Below are 19,153 nucleotides of genomic sequence, written 5' to 3' on the forward strand. Positions count from 1 at the left end.
GATCCGGTAGTAGATTCTTTCGCGAACCAACTACTCTTGAGCTGTTAGGTCTCCCTTGGTGGCGCTCGCGTGGCTGTTAGCAAACCTCGCCCCTTCTGGTTGAGCTCTTGCTCGCCCACCTGTCCTCGTGAAACTGGAAAGGCCTCCGGGCCAACAGTAAACTCTCAATCATAAAAAAAAATTGCGTACAGAAACAAATAAATTAGTTGAACTTGTACGAAGTGTCACCTTTCCGTAAGGGTAAATGAAAAATGAAAACACACGCATACAGATAGGCATGGTCACCAAATTTAGTTCGTAAAAATTAAAATATAGATTAGAAAGCTATTAATGGCAAAAGTTATTTTTAGACATGCACTTATTAATTCTGTTTTCAATAAAATTATTGAATTTAATTGAAAAACCTAAAAAAATTTGATTTAAATTTTCAATTATTCTTTCAATTACGGAATCCTGCGTTGTATGCGACATTATATACGATGTAAAATATCATTTAAATTAGGTACAAAAAGTCCTAAATTTAATAGTCTTCTTGGTCCTGGGGTATCATAGAACATAAGACTGCGGTCGAGGACAATTATTATTGCTTGGTAGGTCGGTAACCTAAACGAAGGTTTATTCAACCTTCAATCTTCAATTATCTTGTGACTTGTACCAACAAAGTCAAATACTTTTGTGAACCATTTAAAAAATTCAAATTTTACAAAATGTATGTACTTGAGTACCTACTTATAATTCGATTTAAAGAAAATTTTGTTTTATTCAAATAAATATCCTCAGTCGAGGTAAATTAAGTTCAAACTTAATTCAACGGTTGTAGGTAGGTACCTACAACGTCTCTATTAATTTTGGCGCCCTTAGAGAAGTTTTGGTACGTTCCATTATTCAACAAAAATTAATTCTAAAAACGAAGTATGATAAAAAGTATTTTACTAAAAACCTAATTACTTTGTTACATAATATCTAGTAGAATTAAATGGTATCTCATTACGACAATTGAATTAAATTTGAAATGAATATGTACCATGAAAAATATTATTAAAGCAACAATGGACAGTTCCATTTTACGGATTTTCTTCAATGTCAATTTACATCAAAATTTAGTAGATTAAAGAAAATGCGGCGCATTTCATGTTTAATTTTTGCGACATATTTGTGACATAAAACTGAACTATTAGTAAAAAATTCGGACTCTGTAGGTTTGAAAATAGTTTCTCATGTCTGGAATGTTAACAAGAGCTCGCGCTTTCTCCACGGAAGCTCTAAAAGTTGTTAACAATGTTGCTAAGCAACAGTTTGCTGTGTCAATAAAAGGAGGTGAGAATTCTTTACTATTTGTATAATTTCCACTACATAAGGATATTAAACCCATAAATATAACAATAAATCCTAGTATCTAATAAGCTACATTGGGGTTTGGTTGTGATGTGTTTAGGTACTTTAGACTAAACACAACTTCAAAATTATGCATTATTGCACCTAGTGATAAGAGATATTAGCTTATTAGCCATTAGAAGACTTTATAGATGGGCTGAAATTCCGTAACATCAAAGGGAACCACAAGTTTACAAACAAAACATTAAAATTTCATTATATTATCATATATTTTCCTAATTGCAGAAGATGCTGTGATCAGCTATGAGAAGAAAGGCAAGGGGATAACCTTGATCCATACAAATGTGCCGCAGGCTTTTCAAGGAAAAGGAGTTGGGAAATTATTGGCACAGGTTATTTTCTGAGTATTGAATTTTAGTATCAAGTAACATACACATCAAGTTTTAAATCTTAATTCAAAAAGTTTATCTTTTAGTCTTGTGTCAATAAAAATGATGTCAGTTGAAAATATTTTTTTTACATAAATAAAAATACAATTATTATTTACTTTCCAGTATGCCTTTGATCATGCTTTAGAAAACAGGTTGAATGTGATTTGCAAATGTCACTTTTTAGCCAAATTCTACGAAGACAACATTAATAAATATAAGGTGCTAAATGTAAAACTTGAATTAGAATAATTTAACCATGGATTTGGCTTGGCATAGATGTAATATTCATTATTATTTACGGGAAAAATACTATGGTAATGTTAAGAAAATTTCAAACGAAGCGTTGCAACAAAATCCTAGGAACTCAGAATTTATTTTCTATACTGGAATTGCATTGATATTAGAAGGGCAAGTTCATAAAGGGATTTCTGAACTAACTCCGCTCCAATCAGACAGTGAGATACAATTGGCAGTGATCATTGCTCTAGTTTATGCATACAAAGTTTCTAATTTACCAGAAAAAGAGGTGTTGTTCAATTTAGAATCAAAATTGAAGGAAGAAAAGAAACATGCAAGCATAACTTCATATTACTATTCAGCTTTGTTTTTATCATTAGCAGAAATAAATGAAAAAGCATCTGACTATTTAAATAAAGTATTTAGAAAAGATCCTAATAATTTAGATTCTATAATTCTGAAGGGATGGAATGACCTGGGCTTGAGTCAGGAAAAATCACCGAAATCCACTATAGAATGTTTAGAAGCAGCTATCAGAAAAAGTGATAACAGTATTGAAGCACTGCTTGGGTTGGCAAAATTGAAATATCTAGCAAAGGACTATGATGCATCAAATTTAACATTAGATAGACTGATTATTAACAACTCAGGGCAAGTAGTACCCCTTGTCGAGAAAATGAAAAATGAATTTGCAATGCAGAAATGGGAAGCGGTTTTCGATACATTAGAAAGAATATTTTCTATAGATCCAGATAATGTTGAGGGCTTGAAAATGAGAATATATCTTGCACTTGGTAAACGATCTGATTATATAGAAGCAGCTGATCAATTGAACCGCTTTTTTGGTATACTCGAAATTGAAGAAAGCCATAATGGACATCAGTTTTACTATACTGCTCAAATCTTTTCTAGAATTTGTGGGAGGTCAAGTGCAGTTTTGTCTCAAGCTTATAGATTTGCCCAGTATGCTTCAGAAATGTATTCAAATAATGTTGACTATCTCAGTGAAGTTGGCTACCAGTGTATCCTTCAGGCAAAATATAAAGACGCACTGAGTTTCTTTAGAGCTGCAAGTAAATTGGACAATAATTCCATCACAGCACTCTGTGGATTGACTCTCTGCCAAATGTTAGAGAATGGTCCGACAGACCAAATAACCCAACAAATTGAATTACTTTTTGAGATGCAAGGAACAGAAAAGTTACCACTTCTATACTTGTTGTCTGCCCAACTAAATATCAAGAACTCATCTAATGCAGTACCATTGTTAAACACAGCCTTTGAAACAAAATTAAATTTAGCCTCTCGCAATCCCATGAGTTTAATTTACATTAAGGACTTAGACCCAGATTTTGTTTTAGAAATTTACAAAGAGTACAAAAAGCATTTACCAAAGAAGCCGTTTATTATCATTGGGTATCTGCTTTATTCTCAAGAAGGAAACATCCCTGTTGTAATCCAGTGTTTTAAAATCTTAAATGCTGTTTGTGAAGCTTGCTCAGGTTTGATACCAGGCTTATTTGAATTGGCTAAATTGAAATTTCTTTTCGGATATGCCATTGAAGCTGAAAAAATAGCTCAACAAATCGCTGAGTTGGACAATACACATGCTGGTAGTCAGATTTTACTATCACAAATTTATATACAACAGCAAGAATATGTTAAAGCTGAACAATGTTTAGAAATTTGTCTGAGTTACAATTTCAAAGTCAGAGATAGTGCAATGTACCATTTTATAAATGCAATAGTTTTAAAAAGCAAAGAAAAATTACAAGATGCTTTGTCAAGCTTCTTGACAAGTCTTCAGATAGCAACTAGTAAAAGCAACATGAGCAGAACATTCGATTCAGACTTGAACATTATTGATAAAGCTACTTTGTATCTACAAATCATTGAGATACACACAGCTTTAGGGCAAATTGGGGAAGCGGGCAAAGCCATGCAGGTCAGAAAAAATATTTAGCATTATTATTTTTATTAAAACAGCAATTTTTTTAATGATTAAGTTACATTTCTATTTGGTTTATTTTGTAGGAAGCAATTCAAGAATTTTCATATACATCAGAAGAAACTCGGCTGTTAATATCACGTGCTGACTTGGCTCTGAATCAAGGGGATATTGACAGTGCAATTGACATCTTAAATGAAATAAAGCCCGGACAGCCATATTACTTTCAAGCCCACAGCAAACTGGCTCATATTTATTTGAAAAATAAAAAAGACAGAGCCATGTTCACAACATGTTTTAAAGAGATTGTCAGTAATCATCCAATGACAGATGCCCATACGATGATGGGAGATGCTTTTATGTCGATTCAAGGTCAGTTACTTTTATCCAATTTCAAGTTTAATGACATTTCATACTTCGTTTTTGCCTCAGATAATGTCAGTGTTCATGGTTAGAATTCACCATTCACTAGCAAATTAATATTGTACTATTTAGTTCCAATTCCACAAAATCGATTTTATTACTGTCTTTATTAATAGAAAGAGTGAGCTCAAAAAAATGAGCAAAGTTCGAGTAAATAATTTGTAGATATGTATTTGAACCAAACGCTTGAACTATTGTTAAATGGCTGCCCCACATTACTGCTTCACGGCAGAAATAGGCGGGGTGGTGGTACCTACCCGTGTGGAATCACAAGAGGTCCTACCACCAGTAATTACCCAAATTATAAGTTTGCGGGTTTGATTTTTATTACACGTAATTTATAATTTTGTAGATCCAGCACAAGCGGTGGAGTCATACGAGACCGCCCTGAGAGGCAACCTCGGGGACCTACAGCTCACTAAGAAACTCGGCGCAGCTTTGTTCAAGATGCACGAATACGACAAGGCCGTGCAGCACTATGAGAACGCGATGAAAACGTTCAACGACGACGAACTTAAATTTGAATATCTCGATCTACTCGTCAGAGTGAGTGCCTTGAACGTGACGATAAATACTCAACTTTCTTAGCCGAGCCTTTGTTCCCTCACCTGTCCTACTAAAACTGGAAAAGTCTCCGGCCCACCTTTTTTTTTAATTTTTTTATTTTATTTAATTTACTTTAGATTTTGCATCCATATTACATTCATTAAATTTTCATATAGTATACCAGAATTAAATAAAAACAATAACTACAGTCTCGGAATAAAACAAAAGCAATAATAATAATAATAAAACAAAAATTCAAAATTAACATAAAAACTACCTTAACCTAAAGGCTGGTTAAAAAAAACTCACCTACTATATTTAAATTTAAAAAGTCATTGTCATAAGCCATTGAAGTTGATGAATTATTTTTTAGTTAAAACAATACGATAAAGCGGACACTACTATATCTTCGGAGCTGAATCAGGTGTACAATAAAGAGAAAGACATCGGAACACTGAGGCGCCGTGTCCGATTGCTACTTAAGCAGGCGAAATGTAGAGAACTGAAAACTCCGACTCCGGGAAACGTCAATTTAATATTAGCCGAAGCAAAAGAATTGCAGTTATCGATCGTCAAAAGACTAGAGATAGACTCGAAGACGGATCTGCAGGAGGAGAGGAGGCAGCTTTCGAACATATTGTGCGCTTTGGCGAAGTTCAAAAGCATGAGGGAGCCGGCTGTCGCGGCTAATTTGTATTCTGAGGCCCTAATTCATACTCCCCGCGAGCCGAGCACGCTGCTGGCCCTAGCTAAGCTGTACGCGCAGGTAAGTACACGACTATACAGAGCCATAGATATTCTTACTGGTGGTAGGACCTCATGTGAGTTCGCACGGGTAGGTACCACCACCCAGCCTATTTCTGCCGTGAAGCAGTATGCGTTTAGGCTTGAAGGGTGGGGCAGCCGTTGTAACTATACTGAGACCTTAGAACTTATATCTCAAGGTGGGCGGCGCATTTGCGTTGTCAATGTCTATGGGCTCCAGTAACCACTTAACACCAGATAGGCTCGTCCACTCTTCTAAGCAATAAAAAAAAAGTTGGTTTGAAGTGCGTTTTCATAACCTCTTTTTTGTTTTACTTAAAGATGAATAATCCAGAAAAGTGCGAGCAAACTTGTGCAGTTTTATTGAACGCAGATCCGAATAATGAATCTGCGGCAGTCATGATGGCAGACCTGGCGTTTCGTAAGGTACTATTTGGTTGTTGTTTACTAGATTTATATTATTATTATCGACCAGCAGTGAGGAAGTTAAAAATGAAAGAAATTACACAGAAGCAGAACACAAAATATTTTAGTAAATTAACCAAAACTTATAATAAAATGATATCAATCTACTGTCAACGAAAGCTGTTAAAATTACACAACAAGTCTAAACAGAAACCGCCACGCATGAACGTCACGCGCAAAAGAGAGCGAAGGCTTTTAATCTATTGCATAGCTTTTATCGCGGGCCTTGAGCGCGGCGACCGAATCATGAAATTCAGTAACGAAAAAAACCTGACAACCCTCACTCCGTCTACCATGTAGCTCGCGTTACACACATTCACACGTTGCACTTGTGTAGTGTTTGTGAATAAACGCGTGGCGTGACGTCACGCGTTGCATCGCATGCGCATCATGAAAAGTCTGCCCATCTCTCTCGCGCGGTCTAGCTTATGAGTGTGAAGGGGACAGATAAGGTCTTGCTTTTATTAATGTTTAATATAGCGTGGTCTTGCTTTATTATTGTTTTAATATTAAATTATCATTGTCTAATTATAATTGCATAAGTTGATAAAAAATGCTATGCAATAGCTTTACCGCGGCAGTTCCCGAGTGCCACACGTTTTTTTTTCTATGCTGATAGCCTGTAGAGGCTATATCAGCGTTACCCTAGCGCAGCGGTCGGGGAACTTACCCCAAAATATTTTGTGTAAGTTGATATTACCCCATGGCGAAGAACAAAAAAAAACGAAATCGCTTCTTTTTAGTATCTTTCATATTATAGCCCCCCTGATAATTTTGAAAAGAAAACTAACTAAAATTTTAACGATTCTAAAGAAGTTTCACTTCAATATATACTTTACAAAAGTTTCATTTTTACCCCCCAAAATTTAATTTTACCCCATTTGGGGTAATTTACCCCGGTTCCCCGACCGCTGCCCTAGCGTATAGATGAGCTCACGGAGCTCAAACCAGAGGTGTTGCTAACACTGGCCCTAGCAAGAGCAGTGCTTCGCAGAATCTACCACCGGATCGGAAACGCGACTCACTGAGAAGATCCGGCGAGAAACTCAGTGGGCCAGCGAAGGCGCGTTTTTATAGTGTAGCGCTGGTTTCCGGTCGCGGGGTAGCATAGACTGTAAAAGTCTATATATTTGTCTTCGTTAAAGTAAATATAAATTACTTGAAGACAACAATAACGCGCCAATTTTGAAAACTTTTACCCATAGGTGGATCTAGAAACAGCCCAACGGCATCTGAACCAGATCTTATCGGTGAAGCCGACGAGCTGGGAGGCTCTCGCGCAGCTTGTCGAGGTGCAGTGGAGACGCGGGAAACTCAGCGAAGCCGAACAGGCCTTGGAACTCGCCAAGCAACACCTCGACGATCCGGACGACCCGGGTATGCCATCCGTGCAAACTGGCGGTAACACTTGTACTGTGTACTTGAGACTTTACAACTTATATCTCAAGGTAGGTGGCGGCATTTACGTCGTAGATGTCTATGGGTTCCAGTATCAATTTAACACCAGGTGGGCTGTGAGCTTGTCCCCACCCAAATAAGCAATAAATAAAAAAAATCCTTAAATTTTGCTGGGAAGTTAATTCAGTTCATCCCATGTTTGATAAATCTTTCATAAATTTTGCGATGGCAATATTGGCGTCACAAAAAGCCAATAGTTATATTGAAAAAAAGAAGAGAGCGCTCTCTGTAGCTCATTATAAATTCTCGTGTGTTGATGGGTAGGCTACAAGTACTGCGCGGGCGTGTGCGCGGCGTACGGCGGCAAGTGCAACGCGGCGCTGCGGGCGCTGAACGCGGCGCGCGGGGGGGCGCGGTGGGGGGCCGCGGCCGCCGCGCGCATGGTGCTGCTGTGCCTGTCGCAGCACGCGCCGCTGCCGCCGCCGGATAACCTCACCGCCTCCGCTGATGACGCGTAACTAACTACCCACCTATTTAACTACCTACTCCTGATTTTTAATTTAAGGAGTCTTTTAGATTTAGTTTAGTTTTTTGGTTTTAGTTTAGTTTTTTAGTTTTAGTTTTGGTTTTAATTTTGTTTTAGTTTTGACCATTGAGTTTTGCCTTTAATCTTTTAAAAATAGGCGGAAAGTTTGACCACCCTTAAGGTGTAATACAAAAACGGTTAACAAGATACATTTCGCTGCCTAAAACTATCGTGAAATCAACGCGCTCAATCCAAACTCTAATTAGAAAAATACAGTTGCAAACCGGTGTTTAATTGATTTAGCGTCTTAGTCAGTGCCTTTGTTAAAGATATTTATTTTGCTGTTTAAGTTCCGAGCATAATATTCTTCATCTCGAACGTGTTGCTCGCTCTCATAACACATATAGAAACCCTGGCTTGGGGATGTTGTGTAACGTATGCATGTACGTTATTAAAAGAAGTGTTCGCCCAGTGATTGAAATTGGACCACAACCTTTGACACTTTAAGATTCAAATTTATGTAGGAACGGAACAGAGCGATGTGGATGAATGACAGATATGGAGCATGACTGAGTGAGAGTGATAGGAGATGTCGTGTTAGGAAGTAAAAAGGGCGGCGAATGAATGCGAGACACCGAGTTTTATTTCATAAGCAACAGGGGAACAGTTTGGAACCTCTGGGTCTGCGGAGGGACTTCGGTTCCCTCTGTATTTTGTACCCTATGTTCCATGGGGAGTGCTCTGAGGAATTGTTCGAGATGATACCGTCATCTCGTTTTTACCATCGCACCGCCCGCCACCGGAGTAGAGTTCATCCATACTACCTGGAGCCACTGCGGTCATCCACAGTGCGTTTCCAGAGGTCTTTTTTGCCACGTACCATCCGGCTATGGAATGAGCTCCCCTCCACGGTGTTTCCCGAGCGCTATGACATGTGCTTCTTCAAACGAGGCTTGTGGAGAGTATTAAGTGGTAGGCAGCGGCTTGGCTCTGCCCCTGGCATTGCTGAAGTTCATGGGCGACGGTAACCACTCACCATCAGGTGGGACGTATGCTCGTCTGCATACAAAAAAAAAGGGAGTAGTTTCCGGATGCGACGACGCTTAGACGCAGTGTAACCCGGAAGACGAAAGACGTATTGGAGTAACTTAAAATGAAATAAAGCATCGAGTGTGAAGTGTTCGAGCGTTTCACTGGCCCACCCCGAATTTAAAATCTCACATTCATTTCATTCGTTTTTTTTATTGTTGACACCAAAATATATTGATAACTACAATAATAATAGTTAAAAAAAAAAATTACAAACAATGGGTTGTCAAAAAAATCAGAAATATATATACATGATTCTCTGATTTGTTTCAGTGATACGCGTCTACTAGCTTTACGGACCGCCGAAAAGCTTCTCGTCGAAGTGAATCCAGCTGAACGGAAACCTCTGCAGGCGCTCCTCCAGCTGGCGACCAAGAACAAGGGCCAGGCGGAGCGGGTGCTGCAAGACTTGCTACCCCTGGTCACCGAGGACGGCTACCAGGACGACCCTTACGTCGTGCTGGCCATCGCTAATGCGTGAGTTTCTCTTTCTAATCCTAGAATCAACCTAGGGATCTTATGAGCACCTCTCCGCCAGCTATTGAGACACACTGTGGACGAGCTCACAGCCCACCCGGTGTTAAGTGGTTACTGGAGCCCATGGACATCTACAACGTAAATAAGCCACACCCACCTTGTGATATAAGTTCTAAGGTCTCAAGTATAGTTACAACGGCTGCCCCACCCTTCAAACCGAAACGCATTACTGCTTCACGGCAGAAACAGGCGGAGTGATGGTACCTACCCGTGCGAACTCGCAAGAGGTCCTACTACCAGTAATTACGCAAATAAATGGAGTAAATGTAAATCTATTTATTGCCTTAAGTTACTTGCGAACTCTTCTCAGTGGTGAAACTGCATTCCGAATCGTTGCTAAAGTTATTGCGCCTTAATTTTTATTTATTTATCGAATGCTGTTTTTTTTATTGCTTTAATGAGTGAACGACCTCACGGCCCAGTTTAGTGGCCACTATTACATGAGGATGATTAGAACATGAGTGTTGTCATCCGCCTTGACTTCAAAGTGTCAGTTGTATTGTATTACAACTGTTCAAACATTTCAAACTGGAATGCGTGCTTGATTTGCACTAGGCAGTAGATGAGCAATAGATGGGCAACAGATGATGGCGCTGGCAGGTACCCGGCAACGACTGGTGTTAGGACGCGAAGTTTTGACGTTTTCGTTCTAGTAGATAATAATTGATAATTTATTTTTAGATACAATATAACAAAACAGCCGACGCGCGCGAAGAACATCCTCAAAAGAACTATTTCGTCCATCGTGTGGTCGCCGGAGAAGGCCGATGGACTCGAAAGGTAATGTGATATGTATTACAGTATGTCTCACCAGTACATTTCAATTAGCAAAAATGGATTAGTCAAAAGTATTTTGATGTAACCTTATAATAAAAAAGCTACAACAATATAAATTATAGTATGACATGCGTCCTGTCGTACGATACGATTACATTAATATTTTTTTGTGTCAAGAACTATCATTATAGATACTGGCGACGCAGTTTCGCCTGTGTGTTTAAGTTCATAGCTAGAGATGGGACCTTGATTAACATAAGAGCTCTTACAGACCGATAATATCGTTGTAGATGCTGGCTGGAAGTGGCTGAGGGACAGATAAGTTCCGGAAGGACGGACGCTGCCAAAGAACTGCTCACGAAAATCTTAAACCACAACAACTCTTGTGCTAGAGCCTACCAATATCTAGGTAATGTTTTTTTATCTCTGTCTAACTCTGATACTGTTTCATTCGGTACGATTTAACTCGTGTTTCGTTTTCCATATTTTCCCAACAATTTTACTAGCTTGTATCTAACGGAATTTTTTCAATGTAATCTGTGAATAACTTGAAGACGTCTATTTAACTCGAACCTGTTTGCTCATTGCGAGTCTTTTAACATTCTCGATAGCATAAAAGTTTACTAAAATTTGTATGGAGTTGGAACGTTTACCTACGTTTGCCGCTAAGGGCGCTCTTCCAACTGCATACAAATTTGAGTTAATTTTTTCGCTATCGAGAATGTTAAACAACTCGCACTATGAAGCACACTGTACACGTATCAATAATGACCGATCGACAATACTAATAATTTATTAGTTTGGTCAAAATCTCGACCAGAATAAAGTCCTTCTTTTTGTAATAGGCCGCGCTACAAGATCGCTCGTGTTTGAATTACGGCTCTGCCTGTTTGTACATTAAAGTAACCCATGTCTTCGTGCTTGATCAACGATATTAGATTTATTAAAGCTTCAACCTTCACTCTTCACCTGATGTTAAGTGGTTACCGGAGCCCATAGACATTTACAAAGTAAATGCAGCCACCCACCTTGAGATATGATTTCTAAGGTCTCAGTATAGTTACAACGGCTGCCCCACCCCTCAAGCCGAAACGCATTACTGCTTCACGGCAGAAACAGGCAGGGCGGTGATACCTTCCCGGGCGGACTCACAAGAGGTCCTACCACACAGTAATTACGCAAATTATAATTTTACGGGTTTGATTTTTATTACACGATGTTATTCCTTCGCTGTGGTAGTCAATCGTGAACGTTTGTCGCGTTATTATTTCAGGTCAAATAGCGGAGAAGGAGCAGAATTACAAGAGCGCGGCGCACAACTACGACAACGCGTGGAGCCACGCCGGCCGCGGCGACCTGTCCGTCGGCTACAAGCTGGCGCATTGTTATTTGAAACTCAAGAAGTACCCGGAATGTATAATCGTATCGCGATACATACTGAAGGTGCATCCCGACTATCCGAAGATCAAGAAGGAGATTTTAGAGAAAGCTAAAGCGAATTTGAGGACGTGAATTAAACGAAATGTAGAAATGTAACAATATTTTGTACATTTTTAAAGTGAAACTTCTTTAGAATCGTTGGGTGTGATTTCAAACTCGATGAAACGAAAAAATGAAACGTGAAGTTTTAAATATCAATTCACAGAGGGCGCTACCTCATACTATACAAGATAATTTACTTTTTTTATTTTATTTATTGCATAGATGGGTGGACGAGCTCATAACCCACCTGGTGTTAAGTGGTTAACGGCGCCCATAGACATCTACAACGTAAATGCCGCCACCCACCTTGAGAAATGAGTTCTAAGGTTTCAGTATAGTTATAAATTTAGTGCCTTCGATGATGCGGAACGTGTTTAGTAATTTTTATTCTTGTGTCGAGGACGCGTGAATTTACTAGTAATAGCTTTTTTGTACAAAATTTCATGGCGGGAAATGCACTTTTCTCTTTTGAGGGTAGACACGTCCGATAGCTGCGTTTGAGGTGATCAAGGTACCGCAGTGCGCGTTGCTGCTGTCCAGGTACTACTACCCCCTGTCCATCTAAGTAACAAATTTAAGTTGCTTTGCCCAGCAGAGCAGTGAGATCGGATATTTGAAGACTGCTTTAACTGAACTTCATCATCATTTTGAATCGAAAAGCCCTTATAATAAATGAGGCCGTCAGCGCAAAAGTGCCCTAAGTTTACCATAGTTAGTATGGAGGCAGTTAGGTTTGAATTTTCATGAATTCGAATTTGAGTAGGCCAAAAAACAATACGCGCAAAATTAATGTTTACAAAGCTATCTGTTATCTCTTAGTGAAACTACGGATAGGCCGGTTTTGCATCAAAATTTATTGTATTTTAAATAAATTCCAATATACGTCATATAAGCTAAAATATAAAAAAATGTGGGTTAGGCCATTTTTGCGCTAATGGCCTCAAATGACTTACAATATCAATTTAACGATTATCTGCTAGCGAAACTCGGCAGCTACCTTGGGACGACGTCTGATGATGTTCCATTCGGAGTCCAGGATTGCTTCGCTGCAGACGTACAATGTCTAGTGCGTTTCAAATAAGAATGTGCATGTCAATGACCTTGAGCTGTCTAAAGATCGATAAAAAAATATGGACAGCAACAAAAAAAATGTATCTTCTTTTTTCTAGTAATTTTTTTGCATAATCATGAAGACTATTAATATGTTTGTTTTAATGAACCATACACATCTATAATATAATTTCCTTGTAATGTTGAGTACTGGTCGTGGTAAATTAAACATGGATTTAGATTATGTATATTTTAAAAAAATCCCACCTATTTAAAAATTGCAACACTGTCGGGCCCTATAATCTGTGGATGGGCTACGATGATGATGATAACTCAAGCAGTGCTATGAGTGGAATCGGAAAACTCGAATATTTGGATTATAAATAAATGTTTAAAAATATGTACCTTTTTTACTGACTTTACCTATTTTTTCCGGTTTGACAGCTATGACGTCACAATATGGCGCAAGTCCATGCGCATTCTTAATTGAAACGCATCATGTCACGTATTTGTATTAAAAATATATGCGTTGTTGAGAATCTATACAGTAGACATGCAGATGCGGAGTACGTGAACATGAAAATGCATTCCTTTATTTTAAATTTGTACAAACACGAAAATTGTGTGTTGAAATTTATTACACCTTATTAATAAATTGTTACAGTGCGTAGCCATAGTTTTGACCACCGATCTTTTATTGGAAAAATAATGTCAATTATCATTCATGTTTTATCTGTAAATAATTATGTTCTAATAAAGAAATATGAAATAAAACATTCATAAATATATATTTTATTCACGAATTGTGTGACCTTTTACAAAACTACGTCCTTGTGGAACAATCAAACAATACTGTTTTGATACTAAACTACGTAAGTATATTTTTTATCATGTTACATAATATATGTAATATATTTAATCATCTTTATTTTCCTCTTGTTCGAGGATCGTCTTGAAACAGAATGGCTGGAAGATGTAGCCCAGACCGGCGTAGAATTTGCTCATGAATTCAACCCTGAAACAATTTATACAAAGTTTAATACAGTTTTCAATAACGATTAGTGAACGCATATTAATTAAAATGGTAAAATCGAGAGATAAATATAATAAAAAATAAATGTCATGAAACCGTGATGCATCAAATACTTCTTGTTGCAGAACTCTCAAGTATGAATGCAAATTGTTTATTTATTAAATAGCGATGTCACATGAGCAAACGATTTAAACGCAAAAATGAATAACGAATCGGATCTCCGATCTTTTAAAATTGGCGAGTAAGTTACAAAACGCGGAACATAGTTATAGGTGACGTCATTTGGGGTCAAAATGAAGAACAAAGTAACCATGAATTGTGCATATAAAACGATTAGCCACATATGCTACTATATGTATGTGTGCAAGAAATATTTGTTGTTTAAATGCTGAACAGATGTGACTTATTAATATTTGATAAAAACAAACTGATTTAATTAGTTAAATATCTTTGAAGAGCGGTCATTAGTTGCATTCTATCCTCATATCTCTGTTGTCTCAGTACTGACCAGTGCAAACGCAGAGTATGCAAGAATGCGGAGAGTCCCTCCATCATGACGAGGATGGCGAGCGTGAACAGCGCCCAGAAACAGAACGCCACGTACAGCTTGATGGCGCCCACGTAGTTATGGTCCTTCAAGCCGAACGTCAGCACCATGTTCCATAGTACTTCGGACAACTCTGCCAATAACAATTATAATATTGAACCCATTTTTTTAAATAAATATTGAAGAGAGAAAGAGAGAGAACATACTTTATTGCACACTAAAACACAATTAATATCAGAAAACAGTTGAAATTATTTTTTTATTAGGTGTGAGGGATCATACTCGTACAAAAAAACTTCATAGACTGATTTATGGGTCTATTGGGTAAATTTATAAATTACATGCATTTGTATGTATGTAATTTGAGTCCATACTAATAACCAAACAAAGTATTTTTTTACTATGCATATAAAAATAAATGTTTTAGTTTGAACGGTCACAATCGTTCTTATAACTTCGACGACATCATTGAAGATGATGACGTCATTCACGAAAAAATAAAATCCACTGACCAGCGTGGGCGAGCGACAAGGCCCAGAGTCGGAGGTAGGAGGCTGTGTGAGAGATGGTGCTGAGTACGTATTCGATGGTGTGGATGGCCTGGTGGATCATGATCTCGCTGAAGGGCTCGTCCTCGTGGTCGTGCCCGCCGCTGGACTTAGCTTCGGGCTTGGGCTGCACGTCGCCGAGGTCGGTCTGCTCCTGCAGCTCGATGCCTTGGTTGACGCTGCCGTTGGAATGTTCGGGCTGTAACAATTTTTGTTTGCTCTTATATTGTTACGCCAATTAAAAAAAAATGAAACTTTCCCAGTTGTAGACAGACGGGCATACGGCCAACCTGATGACTGAGTGGTTACCGTCGCCCATGGACGTCCGCAATGCCAGGGGCAGAGCCAAGCCGCTCCTACCGTTAAGTACTCTTCACAAGCCTCGTTTGAAGAAGGAGATGTCATAGGGCTTGGGAAACACCGTGAAGGGGAGCTCGTTCCAAAGCCGGATGGTAAGTGGCAAAAACGATCGCGCGAAACGCCCTGTGGATGAACGCAGTGGCTCCCAAGTAGTATGGATGAACACTACTCCGGTTGCGGGCGGTGTGATGGTAAAATCATTTCCTTTTTTTTTTTCCTACCTAAGCTGAGAGTTTTGAGAGGCTATATCAACGTAACATTAACTATTAGGTGAGCTCACGGGGCTCAAACCTGACGACGTTGCTAACACGAACCCTAGCAAGAGCCGTGATTCGCAGAATCTACCACCGGATCGGAAACGCGACCCACTGAGAAGATCCGGCGAGAAACTCAGTGGTCTGTATCTGAGGGGCAATTTCCAAGAATCATTCCATTTCATTTTTCCAAGAAAATTTTCAACAGTAGACTGATTGTCGTCGAACATCGAGAATCGGACCAACACCAGTAGTTACCGGTATAGTTAATTGCACCTGTACCTTGGGGTTGTTCTTCTTAGTGGCGAGCAGGTACAGCGGCTTCCCGAGCAGCATGACGGGGATGCAGAGCAGCGCGATGAACACGAACACGCGCTGGATGTCGCTCTGAGCGTCGAACATGAACTCCTTGCAGCCCTCCTCCGGGACGTTCTTCGAGAACAGCATCATGTTGATGAACAGGATCAGCACCGACGGAGCGCAGCCTTGGGTGTACGCCAGCTCTGGGAAAGTAGAAATAGGACTATTTAGTTTTATTGTCATTTATAGGCATCCGAGATTAAGGGGACATTGATTCAGGAATGGCATTAAAATTAATCTATACTAAAATATATAAATTTACAGGGGTTTTTACGGATGTTCCGTTATAACTACTGAACCATGTATCCGATTGACTTGAAACTTGGTATCCATGTAGAAAATACATGTAGGTACTTACTTAATGGATAGGCTAATATTTATATGAGTGTTGGACTCCCTACACCAGTTGCGGGGGCGTTAATGATGAGAATCGTTGTGGGGGCGCTAACGATTAAAAACGCTAAATTTAAAACTTCAGCTTTTATCAACTTATTATGATCATGTAAATTAACTACTATTATTATTAATTTTAATAAATATTTATATATATATTTCTCTGTGCGTGTGTTTGACACTAAACTCCTCCTAAACGGCTGGACTGATTTCAATGATTTTTTTAGTATGCGTTTGGATGGCACTCTGGATGGTATAGATTCACAAATCAGCCCGGCAGTTTTTTTTTTTTGCTTAGATGGGTGGACGAGCTCACAGCCCACCTGTTGTTAAGTGGTTACTGGAGCCCATAGACATCTACAACGTAAATGCGCCACCCACCTTGAGATATAAGTTCTAAGATCTCAGTATAGATACAACGGCTGCTCCACCCTTCAAACCGAAACGCATTACTGCTTCACGGCAGAAATAGGCGGGGCGGTGGTAGATACCTACCCGCGCAGACTCACAAGAGGTCCTACCACCAGTAATAAATATTATTTATATTTATCTTTTATTATATTAATTATATTTATCTTTTATAGAAATAATTTATATGGCAAAACAACGTTTGCCGGGCCAGCTAGTGTTAAATAAATCTTTTATGAATGCTCCCACAGTTCCCTGCTGCGATAAAGACATGAGAGGTCAATTTTAAAAACAACCAATCCTTCGTCTTTGTGTTTCTATGGGTATCGTAAATTATTGCCGGAGTCATGTGCATGTAGTGCATTGACATCACAGCGTCACTGGCGCCACCTACCTTGAGACAAGAAGCCGATCTCAATAGTATAAAGTGCCCTCGTCAACAATTACTTCGAAATACTAATTTTTATATAGTTTCAATAACTAACCATCATTCTTAGTGCTGTACGCGATCCATTTGAAGAACATCATGAACACCATGTACAAGAACAGTAGCGCCAGAAAGACGATCTGAGGGAGGAACTCGAGGAAGATGGAGTAGCGACGCTTGAAGAAACTGGAAAATTTAATTATAATGTAGCAAGACTTTTTTTCTACCTACTGCTAGTAACCTCTAGGGGTTATGTTAGCTTAATTTTAAGCTCACGGGTTTCTAACTGAGAATTTCTTAATACTAACGCAAGATAGAGATAGACGAGATTTGACGAGACTTGACGTCATAACTTTGATGTGCGTTAAATTACAACTAGTACGAGAACGGAAACAAATTATCTATAATCAACTCTCTTCAATTATTTTCAATTCATTGTAATTTCTTAGCCAAGCTGATAAGCAGAATCGCCTTAAGATATCAAGTCAATAAGTCGTAATAGTTGAGTTATAATAACAGCTATCGGCTTTTCCACGAGAACGCTTGACTCTTTCGCAGTAGAATCATTCTAGACTTTAGTACCGTTTCGTATGGATTAACCATAATAGCACCTACGGTATCAAATATTCAGGATACGAATAAAGTAGAATATAAATAGATAGTGGAATAAGTAAAGCGCTTAGTGCACACGTATCCACTCCTGGTCTAATTGATTTCCGCAGTAAACTTGAAGTCGTAATAATAATTAATAACTCACTTGTAGTTGACCACGCTCATGCAGACACCGAATATCATGTGGATTACACCGAATATGATAGACAGCTTCATTTTGTACGAGTTGAGGAAGATAATCTTGTTGTCAGCGCTCTGTAAATGAAGAATAAGTTATAAGGGTATATTGTCTGGACAATTCGCCAAGTTCCAGTGGTAACACTCAAAAGTGGACTAGATAGAGGGTAGACAGATTTATCTGATATTAACATCCTACCCGCAGCCTTCAATATACCTGTGACCGCGGCGCTGGCAACACTGCTGCAACTGGTCATAATATCGGAAACTTATTAAAGGTAAAAATCATAAACCCGCTTAATATTGATTACGGTATTGAAGATTTTTTTGTTTTTAAATACATCATCATTCTTCTGCCCTTCTCCCAGTCACCTGGAGTCGGCGCAACATGTTACGTTATATCATGTATGTAACCTTAACTAGTAGGTAAGCTCACGGGGCTCAAACCTGACGACGTTGCTAACACGAACCCTAGCAAGGGCCGTGCTTCGCAGAATCTACCACCGGATCAGAAACGCGACCCACTGAGAAGATCCGGCGAGAAACTAAGTGGGCTGTGTCTTAGGGTTAATTTACTCGTCGAGTCCTTCGTCGCAAGCGACGGGTTCGACGAGGACGATGACCGGATCATATACCATTTCTTCGTTCACTCCCCTCTTACACATATCGTCTTTCACGCTATCCATCCATTTCTTGTTAGGTCTACCTCTTTCTCTTCCTTTTTTAAATACATCTACTATCTTATTTCTGAAAATAAGTTCATCAGAGTAGAAAAGTTCACTGCTGGACAAAAGCCCCTTCGACTTCATGTCGAGAGGTGAAAGGCGATTTGGTTTCAGCGACATTTTTTTAACTTTACAGGAGAGCCCTTTAGAGTAAAAAATTTAGAAAAAAAATTCATCACAAATAAATCTTCTTCAGCTATTTGATTGGAGTAAACTTAATTGAAGTCCGATTAAAAACATCATACTGTTGATGCTAATACGAAATAAAAGGCATTTTTAATTACATATAAATCGACCTTA

General features: G+C 38.8%; 2 protein-coding genes across 5 annotated transcripts in view; one reads left to right on the forward strand and one right to left on the reverse strand.

The window, feature by feature from the left end:
• The first annotated feature begins 1,084 nt into the window (after window positions 1-1,084).
• On the forward strand, window positions 1,085-13,793 carry LOC101745397 (tetratricopeptide repeat protein 21B). Of its 2 annotated transcripts, XM_038012708.2 has the most exons (13): window positions 1,085-1,317; window positions 1,621-1,727; window positions 1,890-3,948; window positions 4,038-4,323; window positions 4,727-4,920; window positions 5,294-5,686; window positions 6,007-6,111; window positions 7,356-7,527; window positions 7,873-8,062; window positions 9,437-9,640; window positions 10,382-10,480; window positions 10,768-10,886; window positions 11,751-13,793. In XM_038012708.2, exons 3-13 carry the CDS (start codon window positions 2,023-2,025, stop codon window positions 11,987-11,989), a joined length of 3,927 nt encoding a protein of 1,308 aa, XP_037868636.1. In that variant the 5' UTR covers window positions 1,085-1,317; window positions 1,621-1,727; window positions 1,890-2,022; the 3' UTR covers window positions 11,990-13,793. The 2 variants fall into 2 exon arrangements, with proteins under 2 accessions (XP_037868636.1, XP_062526142.1); XM_062670158.1 differs by having other exon boundaries at window positions 1,621-3,948.
• The window catches only part of LOC101742516 (V-type proton ATPase 116 kDa subunit a 1), a 37,117-nt gene continuing 31,742 nt past the window's right edge, over window positions 13,779-19,153 (reverse strand). For all 3 annotated transcript variants that reach the window (XM_004931071.5, XM_062670159.1, XM_062670160.1), the window contains 6 exons: window positions 18,097-18,206; window positions 17,398-17,525; window positions 16,034-16,254; window positions 15,102-15,336; window positions 14,551-14,722; window positions 13,779-14,024 (listed from right to left, as the gene is read on the reverse strand). In XM_004931071.5, coding sequence (XP_004931128.1) covers window positions 13,925-14,024; window positions 14,551-14,722; window positions 15,102-15,336; window positions 16,034-16,254; window positions 17,398-17,525; window positions 18,097-18,206 — 966 coding nt within the window. In that variant the 3' untranslated portion in view covers window positions 13,779-13,924. The remainder of the gene's footprint in view (window positions 14,025-14,550; window positions 14,723-15,101; window positions 15,337-16,033; window positions 16,255-17,397; window positions 17,526-18,096; window positions 18,207-19,153) is intronic.

Source organism: Bombyx mori, chromosome 9 (genome assembly GCF_030269925.1).
Source record: "Bombyx mori chromosome 9, ASM3026992v2".
NCBI lineage: Eukaryota > Metazoa > Arthropoda > Insecta > Lepidoptera > Bombycidae > Bombyx > Bombyx mori.